This window comes from Convolutriloba macropyga, chromosome 5 (assembly GCF_964194025.1).
Source record: "Convolutriloba macropyga chromosome 5, txConMacr16.3, whole genome shotgun sequence".
Lineage (NCBI taxonomy): Eukaryota > Metazoa > Xenacoelomorpha > Acoela > Convolutidae > Convolutriloba > Convolutriloba macropyga.
In genome coordinates, this window is record NC_134472.1 from 58,700,458 (window position 1) to 58,720,754 (window position 20,297).

At 37.3% G+C, this 20,297-nt stretch overlaps 1 protein-coding gene across 1 annotated transcript in view; it reads left to right on the forward strand.

The window, feature by feature from the left end:
* LOC142340435 (cadherin-23-like) overlaps nucleotides 1-20,297 on the forward strand; it is a 144,221-nt gene that overhangs the window by 33,588 nt on the left and 90,336 nt on the right. The window contains exons 3-6 of the mRNA XM_075391011.1: nucleotides 607-657; nucleotides 1,280-1,378; nucleotides 1,651-1,872; nucleotides 15,580-15,702. Coding sequence (XP_075247126.1) covers nucleotides 607-657; nucleotides 1,280-1,378; nucleotides 1,651-1,872; nucleotides 15,580-15,702 — 495 coding nt within the window. The remainder of the gene's footprint in view (nucleotides 1-606; nucleotides 658-1,279; nucleotides 1,379-1,650; nucleotides 1,873-15,579; nucleotides 15,703-20,297) is intronic.

Below are 20,297 nucleotides of genomic sequence, written 5' to 3' on the forward strand. Positions count from 1 at the left end.
GGAAGCTCACATTCTCGACCCATGCTAGCGCTGTATGTATGCACTGAGTTGACTAGGTTTTGTGCAGTTCTGCATAAAGCCGGGAACAGTTTCTCCATGAGTGTTTTACTCAAATAGTTTGTTGCTTATTGCAAACCGATAATTACTTATCGGTTGCTTATTTAAGGGAATGCAGGTAAAAAAAAGACTTTTAAAAATTTTGTGCCACGGAAGCGCATATTTCAAACAATTTTGCTGAGAAAGTTTAATTCAACTAATGACGTTTTCTTCGAATTTGTAGAGCTGATGAAAAATCTCATTAGGTATCCTTGATTTCTGTATTTATTTATACTTCTTTCTTTTGATGTTGATCATCAAGCTGTCTACTTTCATAAGCCATCGAAATAATTCCAATGTTCAAATATATATATATATATATATATATATATATATATTTATGATATTGCAACTATAGTCTAAAGACGGTTATCTTGTAAAATCTTACAAGATAACCATCTTTCTTGCATGACCTTAAATTTCTAAAATTCGAGTCTCTTGAAACTTAGGAAATTTGATCGCGGATAACAATATCCTAATTAAGAGTACGAATTGTTGATTTGTGTTTAGGAAAACACGCAGTCAGTAATTGAGTTTAAAGCAATCGTCAACAGCGCGTGGGTAAGTTTGTTCAAAGTCTTCTTTCTTTGAAATTTGATAGTGAATGGGAAAATTTATTTATGAATAATTCCACGGAGCTCGAGAAATTTTATTTTTTTTATTATGATAAATTGAAATTTTAATTTTTTTATTATGATAAACTGGATTTAGCATCAAGCCTGGTGAGGTCACTTAAGTTTTGCCAGACCTGATCCACCTAGTTCAGATGGTCTTTAACGACATCAGTCTCAACGAGATATTGTCTATATTACCAACAATTAGAAACTCACAATTTAACCAAGCCCTTCATATCCCGTTTTTTACTGTTAATTACACCAATTATGTGACCAAATAAAACAGTGATAAGGGATTGAAGTTAACTGAAGTGAGTAAGTGGGACAATTTTTTATTGTGTCTGTCAGATAAATCAGCCAATAAATGACTGCTCATAATAAACCACTAGGATAGACATATGATATAATGTTCAAAGCAGCAATAATCGAAGCGATACAATTTTAACGATCAAGTTTTTATTCCGATGACCTTCATCTGTTTAAGTTAAGCTAACGATCAAAACAGATTCATAATTTTTCAAAATATCTTCCTTCCTAAATTTCTATTCAGTTCTTGCTCCTTGTTTTAGCTGAACGACAGCCTGTTGATAACATACCGTGTCACCAACATCAACGATGAGGCGCCTAATTTTGAACCTCTTCTGCAAAATGAATATTTAATTCCAGAGGTAGGGGTGTCTTCTATTTTGTAGTTCCAACTTTAAGGTTAGAGCAATCGATATGCTTGCCGTGGTTAAAAAATAGCCGACAATGACCCTTTTTCTATCGGTTGACTGTCCTTCAAAGTCTTCATTGGAGGGGTTTTGGGTCATACGGCCGTTTTTAATGGAATGCTGTCGAGGTTATGCTATCTGAGTTAACATGGTATGCTGCATTCTCACAATGATATGTGTAGCATTCATAGACGTTCAGTTAAGTGAGAATTTGATACAAATTCCAGGCCGATGAAGATGTTCCTGCAGTTGTGGTTGACATCAATGCAGTAGATGCAGACAGCACTAACCTCACTTTTCACCTTTCTAATGACAACGGGGTCACTTTGGTCCAGAGAGTGGGTTCATTCGAGATTGACAGGCTGACTGGAGTTTTAAGTCTTGTCGAACCAATTGACTACGAAGACAACAATGCAGTTGTGAAGCATGCTCTGGAAGTTATTGTCTCGGTTGGTCCAAAAGAAATATTTGCTTTATTATAATTTTAAGTATAGTATTTATTTAGTGATGTATTATATCCGATGTACTTTAAGCTGCCACATTTTTAAATTGAACTCTATTTTTGTAGAGATGCTAATTTGCAACTTTTAACAGTAGCAGAGCTGTTTAAATAGCAAACAGCAGCGAGTTGTCCGGGGGGGGGGGGGTTGCGAAGCTGGGCAATTCATGGGCGAGTATGGCCCTGCTGCCTGACTATTGAGTTGCATCTCTGCCTGATAGGTCAATTCTCTCGAGCTTATGAAAACAAACGGAGATAGGATTTTAAAGCAAATCTAATTTTTAAGTGAAAAATTGGACTTATCTCGGATTCTTTTAACGTAATTCTGATTATGGCTAATGTCGAGTTGTTTTGACTTGATAGAAGCTGTTTAAAACCTAGTGATACTCAAAACTATCAACAAAAATATCTTGATGAGAAAAATGTCACTGAAGAATAAACTGGTATTTATTGCTGGAGTTTGTTATCTTTATCAATATTACAAGATATGGTGTCATTCTCTTCACGTACTAAACGAAACGCATATTCTTTTGAGCAATTTTTTGCTTGATAGATTTTTTGTCTGGCGCTTTTTATTATTATTACTCAATAAAGAATGCGATAAACCCGGAGGACATTGAACCACTGTACAGCTCCTAGTCGGTAAGAGTTCAAATCACCGAAGCTGTTGAGAAAAACTGGTTTGAGGTTCACCCGTCTTTAGTCCATTATAATCTGTGATAGAAAGTAAACATGAAAAAAAGGATTGTTTTTGGTGGGTTCAAAAATTAAACCGCGAGTAATTGCATGCCACTTAAGGGGTCTAATAATAAATATTGACAAAGTATGGTTTTAGGAACTAACGGTCACAAACCAAAAACGCTTTAGAAGAGTATAGAGCAGAAATTGGAAACAAATTTGAACGGACAAGGAAAAATTTTTACAAAAAATTCGATTTTTTATGTGGCTAACAAGTTGAGTACTGATTTTAACTTCAGAACTCCTGGCTGCTGGGAAACATATGTGGTCATCCCGCAATATCAAATGGCAAAATTGACATAAAATTGTGTTATAGAGTAATACAAATGCAAAGAAATTGCTCTGAAGTTTCGAGAATTTTTTGCGGTCAAAATGTGTTGAAGGCATTACATAACAGCCTTCAAAATGTTCGATCAATAATCGGTTATTCAACTATGGTACCAACAATTTACATATACTTGAACCATTTTTTTTGAAAACGCCACAAACATCAAGATCACGGAATGCAAATTTTTGAGTTCAAAATTTTCTCTAAAAATGGTTCATTGCGCTTTTGGCTGCTTTACCTTCTCTTAGTTGGTTTGTACAATTTTCAAACAAGTTGCTGAAGACATCTGAGTCAAACGTCTGACAATTTTGCCTCCAAACTTTCCCCATAAACTGTCTGTTGTCGTAGTTGTTACTTCGAATTAGCCGATAATTTTTCCATTGGTTTCAGATTCGGACTATATGCTGGCCACCATAGCATCTCTCACTTCATCCTTGGATTCAATTTACTTGGAGTCTTTGATTTTTGCACAGGAGCAAAATTTGGTTGAAAAATAAGTTCTTAAAAATTCATTTTTTTAATTATTTTCTGAAAACTTTCAGCTTTTTTGAACATCGGACAAACAATTTCCAGTCATCTGAATATTTTGTTCCCCGAGCAAAAATGATTTTTGTCCGAGTTCGAACTTGTTCCGTTTTTTTTTCCAGAAATCTGGCCTGGTTCTTTTTCGATATCGTTTTATTGCATGCTTTATCTTAGATCGTGACTATGCGTTGGTTTTTTGTTTTGTCCATGAAATGTGGACCATTAAAGTTGCAACAGCGTGACGAACAGTGAAATAACGGAGCAGCTTAATCATCTTTTCTCTGTAAGCGGTGAAAAAGAGAATAAAATTCATCGAAATGGCTAATAAACTCCAGAATTATCCGCGGTTCTTCGGTGATCCTAGGTCAAAAAGTGACAAAATAGCTCTTGAAAAAAAAAAAACAATTTTATTTGAAAAAAGGGATTGTTCTGCACATTTACTTTTTTCAATTTCTCGTGGTGAACTGTGGTATATGTGTTCATATATAGAAACAAGGATGCTCATTATTGTGCATTCGCACATGATGTTCCGACCCGAGCTCATCGACATTTTTGACTTAATTGTGAACCTGAAGAGATAATCAAAAACAGAGATTTGAGTTTAAAAAATCGTAAAACAACCGAACTACTAAATGATTTACATAACACCACACCCCAATGCACCGCTCACAAAATCTGCCACTAGAAAGACTACGAGGAAAAAACAAAGGACAAAATAAGCAAAAATAGAGTTGTTTTTTAGCGAATGTGCTAAAAGAAGAGAAAAAGAAACACAAATAATGACCACTCTCAAAACTTTTATGAAAACGCATATTGTCCAACAAGCAAAACATCATTTACGACATGATATCAGTGGAAAATGGTTTTTGAATTACAAGGAATGGAACCTCTCATTGTTGAGTATAAGTTACAAGTTGACGAAAAGAACAAAAACTGAAAAATATAAAAAAGTCTTTGAAATCGAACAATATCATAAACTTTACTAATTTTTGCTGTTAAGTGACTGCATTGTGTAATATCAATTTTTCAACCCATAATTAGAAGCCTATGTGACCAGTCAGCATTTTACGAAAACACCAAGAATTAAAAAAAACAAAAACAGCAAGTTCAGAAAAAATTGAGCGAGAAAGGTGTCGAACCGAAGAAAAGAGAAGTCTTTGAAATTTTTTCTATTTTTATGTACTTTTTAACAGCATTGGGATTGTTCTTTTCTTAACAAAATGACTTCAAAAGTAAGAACAGATATAATAAAAACACGAAATTTTTGAGTAAAACAATTATATCATAGTCATTAAATTCAATAGCTTTCAACGGAAGTCAAAAATACGCTCAGTTATACCTCAATGAGAAGGAAACTATATTCGTCAATTATTAGTCATCAACTGGACATCACAAAAAGTCTTAAAGTTATGAAAACAACAGCAAATACTTGCAAAAACCAAAAATTCATTAGAAAAGTGCGACAAACAAGTGTCGAAGCCATTGAAACCATGAGGTTTTCTCTGAAAACTTTATCTGTGAACCATTGGACGTCTTCTCTAAGCCAATGGGAACTCTCAATGTTGGGTTAATGAGATAACACTTGAAACGGAACCAAAATTACAAAAAAAAGCCAAAAGGAAAACTCGTGACATCGAAGTCATAAAACCAAAAAGTAATAGTTAAAACAGATTAATTTTGTAAGCGAAAAAGGAGAAGTGTTCTGTCTTTACTAACAGAACAATGTCTTTACTGACAGAACTAAGATTGACTTACAGTTCACGGAAGTAGGTTTAATAAAGGTTGGTGTTCAAAAAAAGATTCAACTTTTCCTTAAAAGTCTTAACAGCCACTAAATTCAATAGCTGTCAGCGGAAGTCAAAAAATAAGCAAAGTTATTCCTCAATGGGAATATAAAGATGTTCGTCAATCCTAAATCATCAATAGGGCATCACAATAGGTCTTTGATTATGAAAAGAACAACAAAAGCATGCAAAAACCTAAAATTCTGTAGAAAAGCTCAAGAAAGTGTCGGAGCCATTTAAACCATAAGCTTTTCTGAGAACTTTATCTTTGATCCGTGTAAAATCTCGTCCAGGCCATGGGGAACTACAAATATTAGGATATTGTGAAAGGTAATCAAAATTACAATAAAAAATTTTGATTAATTTAAAAGTTATAAGAACTCGTGTTACTGAAGTCATACAACCAAGTGATTCATTTTGTAGTGTGAAATGTAATTTTGAAATAATATTTTTATAGAAAGGCCTTAATTTGAATAAAAATTTTGCTAAAAGTGAACAAAATCATGCTAAACGTGATCAAATATCACATGTTCACACAAAATTTAAACCTCCATTTAAACTCCTCGAAAAATACGACATACGCGGGACGAGCTTTTTAATGATACCACTCACATTTCTCTACGATGAATATATCGATCGCCCAAAAGTGACTGAACAAAAAGAAACCCAATTGAGTATATAGTTCCTCTCCCACAAGTGGCTCGGAACAAAAAAGTTAGATCGTGAGCTTGGTCGGTTTTTTTGAATCAGAGAGTCCGTTGAGAGCCTTCTCGATTTTTCGTTTGGGGATACGTCTGCGGAGGTCAATAAATACGCAAAGTTAATCCTCAATTGGAATATAAAGACGTTCGTCAATCTTAAGTCATCAAAAAGACATCACAATAAGTCTTATGATTATGAAAAGAACAACAAAAGGCGACAAAAACCAAAAATTCCGTAGAAAATTTCAAGAAAGTCTCGCAGCCAATTAAACCATAAACTTTTCTCTGAAAACTTTATCTTTGATGCTATTAAAGTCTCCTCCAAGCTACTGGGAACTACAGATATTTGGATATTGTGGTAAAATCGAAATGTAATCAAAATTACAATAAAAAATTTCCAAATGATAAAAAATTGTAAGAACTCGTATTATTGAAGTCATACAACCAATTGCTGGAAGATAAAACCGCTTACCAGACTGATTTTATTTGCAATAGATAAGATGGAGGTCTTGTCATTACTGAGACTGACCTACAGTTCACGAAAATAAGTTTAAGTTTGGTTAATGTCCAAAAAAAATTCCGAAAAAATTATTTTTAAATTGTTAACAGCCATTAAATTCTAGAGCTTTCACTGGATCCTAAAAATACGCTACGTTATGACTTGATGGGAAGACACGAACATTTTTCATCAGTATCTTATCAATGAGACATCACAATAAGTTCTATGGTTAAGAAAACAACGACAAATACAGGCAAAAACCAAAAAAATCACCACAATTGCAAATAGAAAGTGTGAAAGCCATTTGAACCATAACCTTTTCTCTGAAAAATTTAATTATGATCCATTGAACGTCTCCTCTAAGCCAACTATCAATATTAGGATAGTGAGTATAGATTTCAAAAGGAACCAAAATTACAAAAAAATCCGGTTTTTTATTATGAAAACTCGTTTTATTAAAGTCATAAAAAACACATAATTAGCAGATAAAACCACTTACAATTTTGGTTGCTTTAAAAGGAACCTGGTTCTGTTATTGCTGAGACTGGCTTACTGTTCATGAAAATAAGTTTAACCTGGGTTAATGTTCAAAAAAAATTCAAAAAAATGTTTTTTAAAGTCTTAACAGCCATTGGCTGTCCACTCACAGAACCATATAGGTTTACCTAATGCACATTAGGAAGTCAATCGCCCTTGTAGTTAGTGAGTTTATGCCATACGACTCCCAAAAATTTTTAAGATCTGGAAATGAAAATCAAAATTTCAATAAAAATTTCAAAAGCCCAGAGTTGAATACAAAAAAAAGCACATGAGTGATCCCTTGAGAACAAGAAATTTTGGTCATTGGGTATCAATTTACTGTAAATGAGGTTTGTCATTAACAGAGCCTCGATATGAAAAGTGACTAGTCTCTAAATGATTAAAATGACAAGAATGAATAGGAAAATTTTTCTAAAAAAACAGCACTCAAATTAAATTGGACTTTTTTGTAGAAAACTTTCTCATGAGACCAGAACTAGCCTTTTTATCGGTCTATTGGTAGCACAAAATTGATTCATTTTGTAGCGTGAAATTTAAATTTGAAATAATATTTTTATAACAAAATTGCGTAGGACGAAAACTATTACTGTGTTCTACTTTTATCCCAATTATCCATCCCCTTAGCGAGGAAATTGTGTATAGCGAATCAGAAGCAGCCACGTATGCCACATCAGCACAAAAAATTGTTCACAAACTGAACAAAATTAAGAACTCACAATCCCAATATCTTGTCAATCTAGCAACTCGAGCTAGCACATAAACTCAGCAATAAAATTGTTGAAATAATATAGTCTTGAGCAGTATATTTGTTACTGTGTCTTGCTAAAACCAAACCCTTGAGCAGTATATTTGATAAATTTATACTGTGTCTTGATAACAAAAATTTGTCCTGAGCAATATTTTATCTAATATTGTGTCTTGTATCGAAAGCGTCTCGAACAGTGAATTCTATTTTTCTGTGTCCTGATCTCCAACCTTCAACTCGTGAGTACCCTGCGAAAATCGCAACACACACATCAAGGATTAAGTTAGAAACGAATTTTTCATAACACTTTTGAGGCATATATTTTCGTCTTAGATTTGTTTCATCAAAACGATTGAACTGGTAAACATAAAGAGATCCCGTATTGTGTGATCTGTGGACCCAGTTCAATTAAGAAAAAATCCAAAACTAAGTTAGTCAAATTAGTTAATGCAACGGTAAGTACAGCAGAGCGGATATACAGTTACAAAAGCAAAGCAGACAGATTTTGTAACCACTCAAATCGAACTGGGCGGTGTAAAACTTTCTTTGTGAAACACAAGGAGAGCAGCCGTTACATTTGATCCGCCGACCCGGACAGTGGAATAAACTGCTGTCCAACCCAACAGTCGACGTGACGAAGTCATCGACGAACGAGAACAAAACCCAACTGGCAATTCAACGACGCAAAGTCAATTAGGCAAAGTGCATTAGAAGTTGAATATCAACGCTTAATTAAAGCAAATAAATAAAAGTACTGTAGAGATTCAAGCTGCAGTTCCAAAGTACAAACGAAGTGACTCCGTCACAGAGTCAAGACATTTTGCATAGACAGATTAGCAACTCCAAAAAACAAATCGAAGCAAAAATTCAGGAGGGCCAGGAGCTAATCAGAAACAACGATAGATCAAGCATACTCAAGACCATCTATAAACAGGTGCTGAAACTTGACGACACTCTTTGCATTCTTTACCGAAAGCGAGCAAATATTCTTCGTGATCCTGAATTGTTTGAACGTTACGAATAACAGCGACTAAATTTCTTACAAACATTAAACGCAGATTGGTTACCATACATTCACGGAGAAACAAACATGACGGATCAACAGAATCAAACCGCACAATCGACATGCGATGCAAAACCAACTGCCGCTAAGTCTTCCCAGTCTGTTGTAGGAGTTTCTCAACGAACTGCTGAAAATGGAAACACAAACAAAGACAACAATTCAAAGGCCTCCTCTGATAAACGAGCTAAAAAGACAGAAAAGCTCGCGGCTCTAGAGAAAGACTTTGCGTCAAAATTGAGGTTGAAGAAAATTGAATTCGAATTGAAATGAAGGAGCTTGAAATGGATATTCAAATTTTTGAAGAAGAAGGAGCACTGAAACTGGAATACGAGAAAGAAGATTTTGACGCAAGAGCACCAGATTCTGATGACAGTGCAACCCCTAGTGTTCGAAGTAGATCACCATTCAACTGGAAAACCCCGAAGAATAAAGATCTTTCCGGTTGGATCGATAACTCGGATAAATTCTCCAACTTGCACGATTATATCTTCGAGCGTGCGAAAACCGGGATCGACAACAATTATCCCAGGGTAAGCTTCAATCGCGAAGGTGTACCTAAATCACGGTAACCAAGTGGAGAGCGTGCCAGCGCAGCCCGGGAACAAGACAAGTTTAAGAGCAATAAACCAAGCAGTAGCAGTCAGCTACCTAAGTTGAAGTTGAGTTCATTCGATGGAAACCCCCTAGAGTGGCCGGAGTGGTCGAATATGTTCAAAGCAACGGTTCACCATCGCGATATACCCGACTCTGAGAAAATGAGCCACTTGAAAACTTTGTTGACAGGTAAAGCAAAGTCAGCTATATCAGGAATGGGCTTTTCGGGAGAATTCTACGCTCAAGCGTGGGAACTCCTGGGACGGAAGTTTGGGCGACCTTACCTAATTGTCGACGCTCAGCTTAACATGTTGCGCAAACAACAACCAATTCGAATGCACGACTCAACGGCTATAATTAATTACTCAATAAAAATCAGCAACCTAGTTAATGTACTGAAGCAATACAACTACGAGAGCGACCTGCAATCAAGTTCAACACTGCAAGTGGCAATTGAAAAACTGCCCCCAAATTTGAAAGAAAAGTGGTTCTTTTTAGTTGACGAGTGTCAAGAAGATAGGCCCGATCCCACTCTCCTTGAAAAATGGTTAGCTCGAATGGCTTTTGTCCATGAAGGAATGTCATCAACCAAAAGGAAGATGATCGACCAAACGCTAAAAAGGAAAAACGATTCTCAAAATCGTCAAATGTTACTGCGAGTTCGAATGCGAACAAAACGAAGCAAATGCAAAACAACAACTGCCCACTAGCGGATGGCACTCATAAAATATGGAACTGTCCAATATTTAAGAATATGAATGTCACCAATCGCTATGCAGCAGTGAGAAAAGAACGCTTATGTTATGGATGTCTGGGGTAAGGGCATGCAATCAAAGATTGTAAAGTCCACCCGTGCAGTATAAATGGATGTACCAAAAAGCACAACAGACTGCTACACTCAGAAAACCAAATGAACGAGGGTAGTCACGCAGTTAACGTAAGCGCAGCAACAATCAACCTGAGTAACCAAGTTACTAGTTTTCTTCAATTAGTTCCGGTCTCGGTTCAGAGTGGTGGTAACAGGTTGACTACCTACGCTTTCCTCGATAGTGGGTCAACAGTATCATTCATCGATCAAAGTGTCAAGGATCAACTACAAGCCAAAGGCACGGACATTACCTTGAACATAGCTGGCATACATGGGACGCAAGATTTGAGGACAGAGAAGGTTCGTATCACAATAAAGGGACTAAATTCAAAGGTGCATTCAATTGAAGCGTTTGCACATCCATCAATCTCGTTGTGAAACACGATATACGATTACAGGGAACTGAAGAACAACTTCAGACACCTGAATGTTCTCACTAACAGAAGATTCAACCTGATGGAAGTAGGCATCACACTTGGACAAGATGCCTACGAAATTCAACGTCCATTGGACTATAAGATTGGAACACGAAGTGAGCCTTTCGCCATCTTAACAGAATTAGGATGGGTAGTCAGTGGTCCCATGACAGGCAAGAAAAGTCAAAATGTTTGTCATTTCACCTCCACAGAAGATATGAAAGTGGCCGAAAATATACAATCATGGTGGGACATAGAAACCTATGCTTCCAAAATAAATGTTGTAAGTCAATCAAAGAAAGAGCAGCAAGCTCAGAAGTTTTTAGAGAGCACAACAAGGTTTACGGGCGGGCGGTACGAAGTGGGCATGCTCTGGAGTGAACCAGAACCCAATCTTCCAAACAACTACGGCTCGGCCCTTGGTCAGCTCTACTCACTGGAACGAAGATTCCAAAGAGACCCAGATTTAAAGGAATTGTATCAACAGTCAATTGATAAAGATGTTGAAAAGGGATTTGTGAAGATCCTTGGTAAATCGGAAGTCAAAGGCACTTTCGGAAAGGAATGGTATTTGCCACACCATCCAGTACTAAACCCGAACAAACCGGGTAAAGTTCGCCGTGTTTGCAACGCTGCAGCAAAATACAAGGATATATGCGTAAATGACAAGTTGTAAGCCGGACCCGATCTACTACACATATATAGATTTCGAGAAGGACCAATTGCCTTAACCGCAGATATTGAATCAATGTTTCTGCAAGTGCAAGTTCCTGAACGGGATAAAAGCTGCTTGAGATTCTTGTTGCGACCAACAATGAACGAACCTGTGCAAATTTACGAGTATCAACGTCATGTTTTTGGAGCAAAGAGTTCACCAACATGTGCCAACTACGCTCTGAAGCTAGTAGCCATCGATAACGAGGACGAGTTCCCAATTGCAGCAAAAACAATCCAAATAACTTCTACATGGACGATTTCATCAAGTCAGTCGAAACACCTCAGGAAGCAATCAAGGTTTTCAAACAACTGCAACCTGTTCTCTCAAAACATGGATTTGAACTGAAGAAGTGGATCACCAACAGCGACGCGGTAACCAACGCAATCCCAGAGGACTGAAGATCAATCAGCAAAACAAAGCAGGTTGAAGTAGAGCCCAGCCAGGAAAGGTAATCGGTGCTTGGGCTTCAGTGGACGATTACTGATGGTAGTCTACAGGTTTGTAGAGGTACAAGCAAAAAAGTTGAGACCCCAATCACCCAAAGGAAGATCTTATCTCTAGTTTCTTCAGTGTTTGATCCTTTTGGACTGTTTGGACTGTTTACGCCATTCAGTGTCCATATGAGACGACTCCTGAAGAGGATCTGGACCAAAAATGGACATTATTGGGACAACTCAGTAGAACCTAACGAAGAAGAAGAGTTTCTGAAGTGGAAAGCGCAGCTTCCAGAAGTAGCTGGAACCAGCATTGATAGAAGATACTTCAGCACAGCCAAGGACAAATGGGAACTTCATGTGTTTGCCGACGCATCTGATGACACAATGTGCGCAGTGGCATATCTACGTTCAAAGCCCAAAGAATACTCAGCAGACTTAGCATTTGTAATCGGAAAGTGCAGAGTCGCACCAATGCGACACCTTTCCATACCACGCTTGGAACTACAAGCAGCAGTGATGGTGGTGAGACTTAAAGAACAGATAGTGAAGGAACACGAAACGTAGATTAACAGTTGTAACTATTGGACAGACTCCACTACTGTTCTGCAATGGATTCATAGCTCCCACCGCAAGCAACAGGTGTTTGTTGCAAACAGAGTGGCTGAGATTTTGGATACAACTAATGTTTCACAGTGGAATCATGTGAGTAGTATTAACAATCCAGCTAACATCGGGACACGAGCAGCCAATGTTGACGAATTTAAGAGAAGCGAATGGCTCACTGGGCCGGCCTGGTTGAAGCAACGAGAGAACGAATGGCCTGAACAGGTGAATTTAACGTTTACTTCAGACGAACAAAACGACCAAATGGTCTTCTCAGCTAAGGTTGAGGAGAAAAAGCCGATGATTCAGTGGGAACGATTCAGCAATTTCAACCGACTTGTAAATACAATGGCATACGTACAGCGCGTATTCAAAAAACACAAACCGGCAACAAAAACACTAAGTGTTGAAGAAAGAGCGGATGCACAAGCATGCATCTTCAGACTACTGCAGCAAGAACAGTTTACTGAAGAGATGAAATCTCTCAAGGCTGAAAGGGAAATTCCAAAAAACAGCAAAATCCTCCAGTTTTCACCATTCATAGACCAGCAAGGACTTATTCGTGCACAAGGCAGAATAGGTAAAAGTCAATTGAACTTCGAAACCAAGCATCCAATACTGTTACATTGGAAAAACCATGTATTTGAATTATTCTTGCGAAATGAACATAAGAATAGTCATCACGAAGGTACTGAACATGTCAGAAACATAGTTCAGCAGAAATTCTGGATCCTAGGCATACGAAACGCTTTGAGATCGATCAAAAACAAATGCATTAGATGTCGAAAGGGAAGAGCCCAAACAAAGGCACCAGTAATGGCAGATCTACCTGAAGAACGGTTAGTCGCATCAACAGTGTTCTCGAATGTGGGCGTAGACTATTGCGGACCATTCACAGTAAAGATTGGTCGAAGAAACAAAAAGCGTTGGTGCTGTCTATTCACATGCCTTACTGTACGAGCGGTACATATAGAGATTGTACCAAAACTAGACAATGATAGTTGTCTAAACGCAATTATGCGATTTATTGCTCGAAGAGGCAAACCGGTCAAAATGATTAGCGATAACGGGACAAACTTCGTTGGAGCTGAAAAAGAACTGGCAGAGTACATAGCAGCATGGAACAAGAGGCAAATCGAAGGTATCCGATGGAAATTCAATCCACCTGCAGCACCAAACTTTGGAGGAGTGTGGGAAAGACTGGTTAGGAGTTGCAAGAAGGCAATGTATGCAGTGCTGAGCAATCGATCAGTCACGGAAGATGTTCTGTCGACCACGATGTGTCTTGTTGAACAGACGTTGAATGCTAGGCCACCGACGCCGGTCAGTTCTGATGCTACGGATTCAGAGGCTATTACTCCGAACCACTTCCTACTTGGCAACAAGAACCTTTGTTTACCGTATCTATCAGTTGCAGAGCAATTTGTTGATCATAGAAAGCTCTTCCGACAAACGCAAGCTTACGCAGACCTTATCTGGGACAGATTCCGCAAAGAGTACTTGCCAACGTTGAATAGTCGGAAGAAGTGGCAGACCACAACGGACAGAAGTCTTCAGCAGGGTGATCTTGTGTGGTTAGTGGAAGACAGTGACAAACGTGGATATTACAATCTGGGACGAATAACCGAAACCTTTGAAGATTCCGACGGAGTAATTCGATCAGCGAAAATCCGAACAAAAGATGGATACTACAAGAGGCCCGTAGTGAAGCTCGCTACAGTACTACCAGCTGACGACGATGTTTTCACGAAAGAAAACAGGGCCGGCGATGTTGGAGCTGAGCTTAAGGAAAAACAAAATTGCTTGGGACGAAAACTATTACTGTGTTCTATTTTTATCCCAATTATCCATCCCCTTAGCGAGGAAATTGTGTATAGCGAATCAGAAGCAGCCACGTATGCCAGGTCAGCACAAAAAATTGTTAACAAACTGAACAAAATTAAGAACTCACAATCCCAATATCTTGTCAATCTAGCAACTCGAGCTAGCACATAAACTCAGCAATAAAATTGTTGAAATAATATAGTCTTGAGCAGTATATTTGTTACTGTGTCTTGCTAAAACCAAACCCTTGAGCAGTATATTTGATAAATTTATACTGTGTCTTGATAACAAAAATTTGTCCTGAGCAATATTTTATCTAATATTGTGTCTTGTATCGAAAGCGTCTCGAACAGTGAATTCTATTTTTCTGTGTCCTGATCTCCAACCTTCAACTCGTGAGTACCCTGCGAAAATCGCAACACACACATCAAGGAATAAGTTAGAAACAAATTTTTCATAACACTTCTGAGGCATATATTTTTGCCTTAGATTTGTTTCATCAAAACGATTGAACTGGTAAACATAAAGAGATCCCGTATTGTGTGATCTGTGGACCCAGTTCAATTAAGAAAAAATCCAAAACTAAGTCAGTCAAATTAGTTAATGCAACGGTAAGTACAGCAGAGCGGATATACAGTTACAAAAGCAAACTGCATCAACGAAGTATCCGGACAGATTTTGTAACCACTCAGAACGAACTGGGCGGTGTAAAACTTTCTTTGTGAAACACAAGGAGAGCAGCCGTTACAAAGGTCTTAATTTGAATAAAAATTTCGCTTAAAGTGAACAAAATTTTGCTAAAAGTGAACAAATATCACATGTTCATTCAAAACTTTAAACCTCGCTAACTCATCGAAAAATACGAAATTCAAAAAAATCTTTCTATTTTTGAATTCTACGGGGGACGAGCTTTTTAATGATACCACTCACATTTCTCTACGATGAATATATCGATCGGCCACAATTGACTGAACAAAAAAAACCCATTTGAGTATATAGTTCCTCTCCCACAAGTGGCTCGGAACAAAAAAGTTAGATCGTGAGCTTGGTCGGTTTTTTTGAATCAGAGAGTCCTTTGAGAGCTTTTTTCGATTTTCCGTTAGGGGATACGTGCAGCAGTCTAGCAATATATAGCGCTGAGCTGGGTTTATCGTTTATGCTTTAAATGTTATTGTCAACCATTGTAGAATGCCGGAGAAAATGACGGCTTCACTTTCAGTATCGGTTTGACAGTTAAAACTTCTTAAAACTTTTACGATGAATTTCGTTTTCAGGATAACGACCCCGTAACTCGGTTGTTGACTAGTGCTGATATTGACATTCTTATTGTGGACATTCAAGATGAGCCGCCAACGCTGAACCGACCATCCGCTTCTGTAGAGGAAAACATCTCAAATGTAAGTCTTGATTTACAAAATGCCACGCTCGTGTTAGTAATTCTCTATGTTTAAATACAAAAATTGGGGTGATTAGAATAGGTCTGATGTGCGTAATAGCGTAACGAAAGGTCTATCCGTGGTCGCACACCCCCCCCCCCTTGATAATCTATAGTGTGCTGCGCAAACCGACCGCACACCATATAGATAATCAAGCGACAACAACAAATTAATTCGCCATTTAAGCGAATCAGATTGTTCGGCCAATCAAATTTAAGCATTTGACTCTAATATAGCACCCTCGGGATCCATGTCTGCTTAAACGGAACTGTATTAGACAAAATTTGAGTTACGTCCACTTTTGTTGTTCCTACTTTTGTTGGCGCCATTTATGTTCAGTTGCTTTTTAGGACGAGGAAGTTCACCACAGTTGTTAGTTCTCCGGTTGTTTGCCATCTGTTTACACTTTTCCTCCTAATCGCTAAAAATTCGATTTTTTAGTGGATACACTATGGTACCAAAAAGCTGCGTACAGCACATTTTCTGCTCTTGAAGCTTTATTGTTCCGACCCTCTTGAGGGGGGAGGAACTATATACTCAAATGGGTTTTTTTTTGTTCCGTGAATTTTCGCCGCTCGATATATTCATCGTACAGAGTTGAGACTGGTATCATTAGAAAGTTCGTCAAGCGTAGAATATGGAATTAAAAAGATTTTTTTATTTTTCGTTTTCTACAGGGAGTTATCGAGGTTTAAACTTCTGAGAAAAGAAGAGTGAATTCACGTCGTTTTTATTCACATTTTCCGGAATTTTTGCCTAAATTTTTGTCAATTTTGCTAAAATTTGTTATAATTTTTAAGAATAGTGTCGTTGATTTTATTTTTGAAGACGAACAAGCATTGTTGATTGTTTTGATTTAATTTTTATGGTCAAAAAGTGTGGATAAACATTTCAAATTTTAGCCTTTTTCATCAAAAACAGCACGAAATAAGCTACTTTAGTCCACTTTGATTAAATTTGCCGACAGTACACCCCCAAACAACACTCATACAATCTTTGTAGACTCAGAGGGGGCTATTTCTACTTCAGAGTCCCCTGAGAGTGCACTGTAGTTAAAAATTTGCCGTTTTTTGCTAACTTTACTCGTTGATTATCAAAAATGCAGAATTTATTTTGAGTTTTCAAATAACAAATTATCTATATCTACAACATTCGAAAAATCAATTGTTCCTAACGGACAATAAGCATTAGCAGGGATAGTTTTGGGGTCATTCTTGGACTGTTACAATCCAAAAAAAAAATCGGGTCGTAATCAGTCGGTCTTTTTTTAAAAAAAAAGACCTTTTTTTTAATAATAAAGAACAGAACATATCAAATCAAAGCTCAGTAGTGATAGGTCCAACCAATTCGCTTGCTAAGCAGCTCGAATCTAATGCATTTAGTTTTTTACTTGAATGTTTATGGTCGTTTCTTTTTTTAAAAATAATTGACTTTTCAATAAATAATGGCTTAATTAACTTTTCCTCTATTTTTTTCTTAATTTGTTCAACTTCCAGCTTAGTGTCAGCAAAGAAAAACTGCTTCTTCTTTCTACTGATTTAACATTTATTCTCGGTTGCAGTTTTAAGCCTGAAGTTATTGTTTTCTGGCTTTGATACTACAAGATTTCAGATTTTTGTTTGTTTTGATTTTTGCCAGTTTTTAACGTTTTCTAATTTTGTCACATTATCACATTATTGACAGTCCTCATGTCACCTTATTAGCATTCAAAATAAAAACCAATTGAATATATTAAAATCCTGAATGATATACATCATCGTTTTAACGGCCTCGACGCCTCTATCTTGAAGAAATCAATTGAATTTTTTAATTTTGTCTCTAACTATCATTTATACGTTGTCGTTTTTGTCGTACGAAATTTCCTGTATAGTAATAGCTTTCATTAGATTTTCATGGAAGAATAGAAGAACCGATATTCTGATATTAGTAGATAGCTGATGGCTTTCATAACTTTGAAAACAATCGTTTTCCAAAATTAAAAAAAAAACTTTTTAACTTCGCAATTTTGTTCTTTTTATGTTTCTTTTTGTTACCTAATCTCGTCAGTTAATTACAGGTCAAATTTGACATTATGGGTGTCAAGGGAATAAAAGAGATTGGTGTCCCAAAATCTTTTTTAAAGAATTTGTTATGACCTTACTGGCTTCGACACCGGTTTTTCACAAAAAAAGTAAATTAATTTGATTTTTGTCATATTTGACGTTCTTTTTGTAGATGCAAGGAAATATTCTGGATAATTACAGGTCTCGAGGGCTTCCTTTTCATGAATAAATGACCCTATTTAAATAGCTCTTTTTGTAATTAAAGCCTTTCATGATATTGAATGTAATTTTGTTTCGAAAAAAAATTAAAAGTATTACATACTTTAGCATTTCGCTTTTTTGTCTACTTGTTACCTATTCTTACTGATGAATGGCCACGTACTACATTATAGTTGTTTGAAGAAGGCGCAATCAAATATATTTTGAGTGTCAAAATTTGGCTTAACGGTTTTGACAGCGTTTTCTGGCAAGTTTCAATTGAAATTTTGTTTGTTCTTTTTTGTTCTTTTTAGCCGCTTTAAAAAATGAATAAGGACAGGTCCTAATGCTCTTCTATAGAAGCAGTGGTAATCGTAAATTTGTGGTAATATTAATTGATTTCTAATGGTATTTATTACTCTGAAGTTAACTGTTTCAAAAAAATAAGTTAATTTTTTTACTTTACTGTTTTTGTTCTTTTTTTGTGTAATTGTTACCAAACCTTTTTATGGACTGGTCGCATATGTTTTCTAGTGATTTATAAGTTATTTTTGTTTAGTTTTAGGTTTATCTGACTGTATGTTGACTTTTTTTATAAATTTAGTTTTTAAGAGAGACATAAATTTTTTGATGTAATTAATGTTTGTTGTTGTTGTTTGATTTTGCTGTTCGTCTTGACTCGCTTTCTTAATATTGACATATTACAGCAATCTAATGCATCAATTTTTACTCCACTGAGTTATTTGTTTTGGAGGCTACCTTATCGTTCATACAGACTTTTTTGAAAAAGACTTGGGCTTTTTTGAGATTCCCAAAAAATAATTTTTGGGTTTTTCTATCTATTCCTCATTTGGTAGACAATTATGCCAAAATTGTGGGTGGGCGGGGTCGGAACTTTATGTGCCATCGCACATTACCGAGCCGCCTTGTCGTTTTTAAAATTGTTTTATTGAGCTAAGGCGCTTGAAGTTTTAATCAAGGTAATCTCGTTTTCACCGTCGAATGCCCGGGTCGAATGTCCTCCCTAAAATCCGCCCATTTTGTTGTAAGAGTGGGGGGGGGCTTATTCATCTATGGGGGGTAAGAGTGTGGGGGTAATTTGATCAGAGGGGGTAAAATGATGTAAGAGTTGGGCTGCAATAGGAGGACTTTTGAGGAATTATCCCCTGACTGAAATTACCATGTAAGAGTGGGCTGCAATGGGCTGCAATGGGAGGACTTTTCAGGAATTAACCCTGACTGAAAATACCAAGTAAGAGTGCGCTGCAATGGGTTGCAATGGGAGGACTTTTGAGGAATTACCCCCTGACTAAAATTGCCATGTAAGAGTGGGCTGCAATGGGAGGACTTTTCACGAATTACCCCCTGACTGAAATTGCTATGTAAGAGCGCGCTACAATGTGCTGCAATGGGAGGACTTTTGAGGAATTAGCCCCCTGACTAAAATTAACATGTAAGAGTGGGCTGCAATGGGAGGAATTTTCAGGAATTACCCCCTGACTGAAATTGCCATGTAAGAGTGCGCTGCAATGGGCTGCAATGGGAGGACTTTTCAGGAATTACCCCCAGACTGAAATTGCCATGTAAGAGTGCGCTGCAATGGGAGGACTTTTGAAGAATTACCCCCTGACTGAAACTACCATGTGAGAGTGGGCTGCAATGGGAGGACTTTTGAGGAATTACCCCCTGACTGAAATAGCCATATAAGAGTGGGCTGCAATGGGAGGACTTTTCAGGAATTATCCCCTGACTGAAATTGCTTTGTAAGAGTGCGCTGCAATGGGCTGCAATGAGATGAATTTTGAGGAATTACCCTCTGACTGAAATTGCCATGTAAGAGTGCGCTGCAATGGGAGGACTTTTGAAGAATTACCCCCTGACTGAAACTACCATGTGAGAGTGGGCTGCAATGGGAGGACTTTTGAGGAATTACCCCCTGACTGAAATAGCCATATAAGAGTGGGCTGCAATGGGAGGACTTTTCAGGAATTATCCCCTGACTGAAATTGCTTTGTAAGAGTGCGCTGCAATGGGCTGCAATGAGATGACTTTTGAGGAATTACCCTCTGACTAAAATTGCCATGTAAGAGGGGGCTGCAATGGGCTGCAATGGGAAGACTTTTCAGGAATTACCCCCTGACTCAAATTGCCAAGTAAGAGTGCGCTGCAATGGGCTTCAATGGGAGGATTTTTCAGGAATTACCCCCTGACTGAAATTGCCATGTAAGAGTGCGCTGAAATGGGCTGCAATGGGAGGACTTTTCAGCAATTACCCACCTGACTGAAATTCCCATGTAATAGTGCGCTGCAATGGGC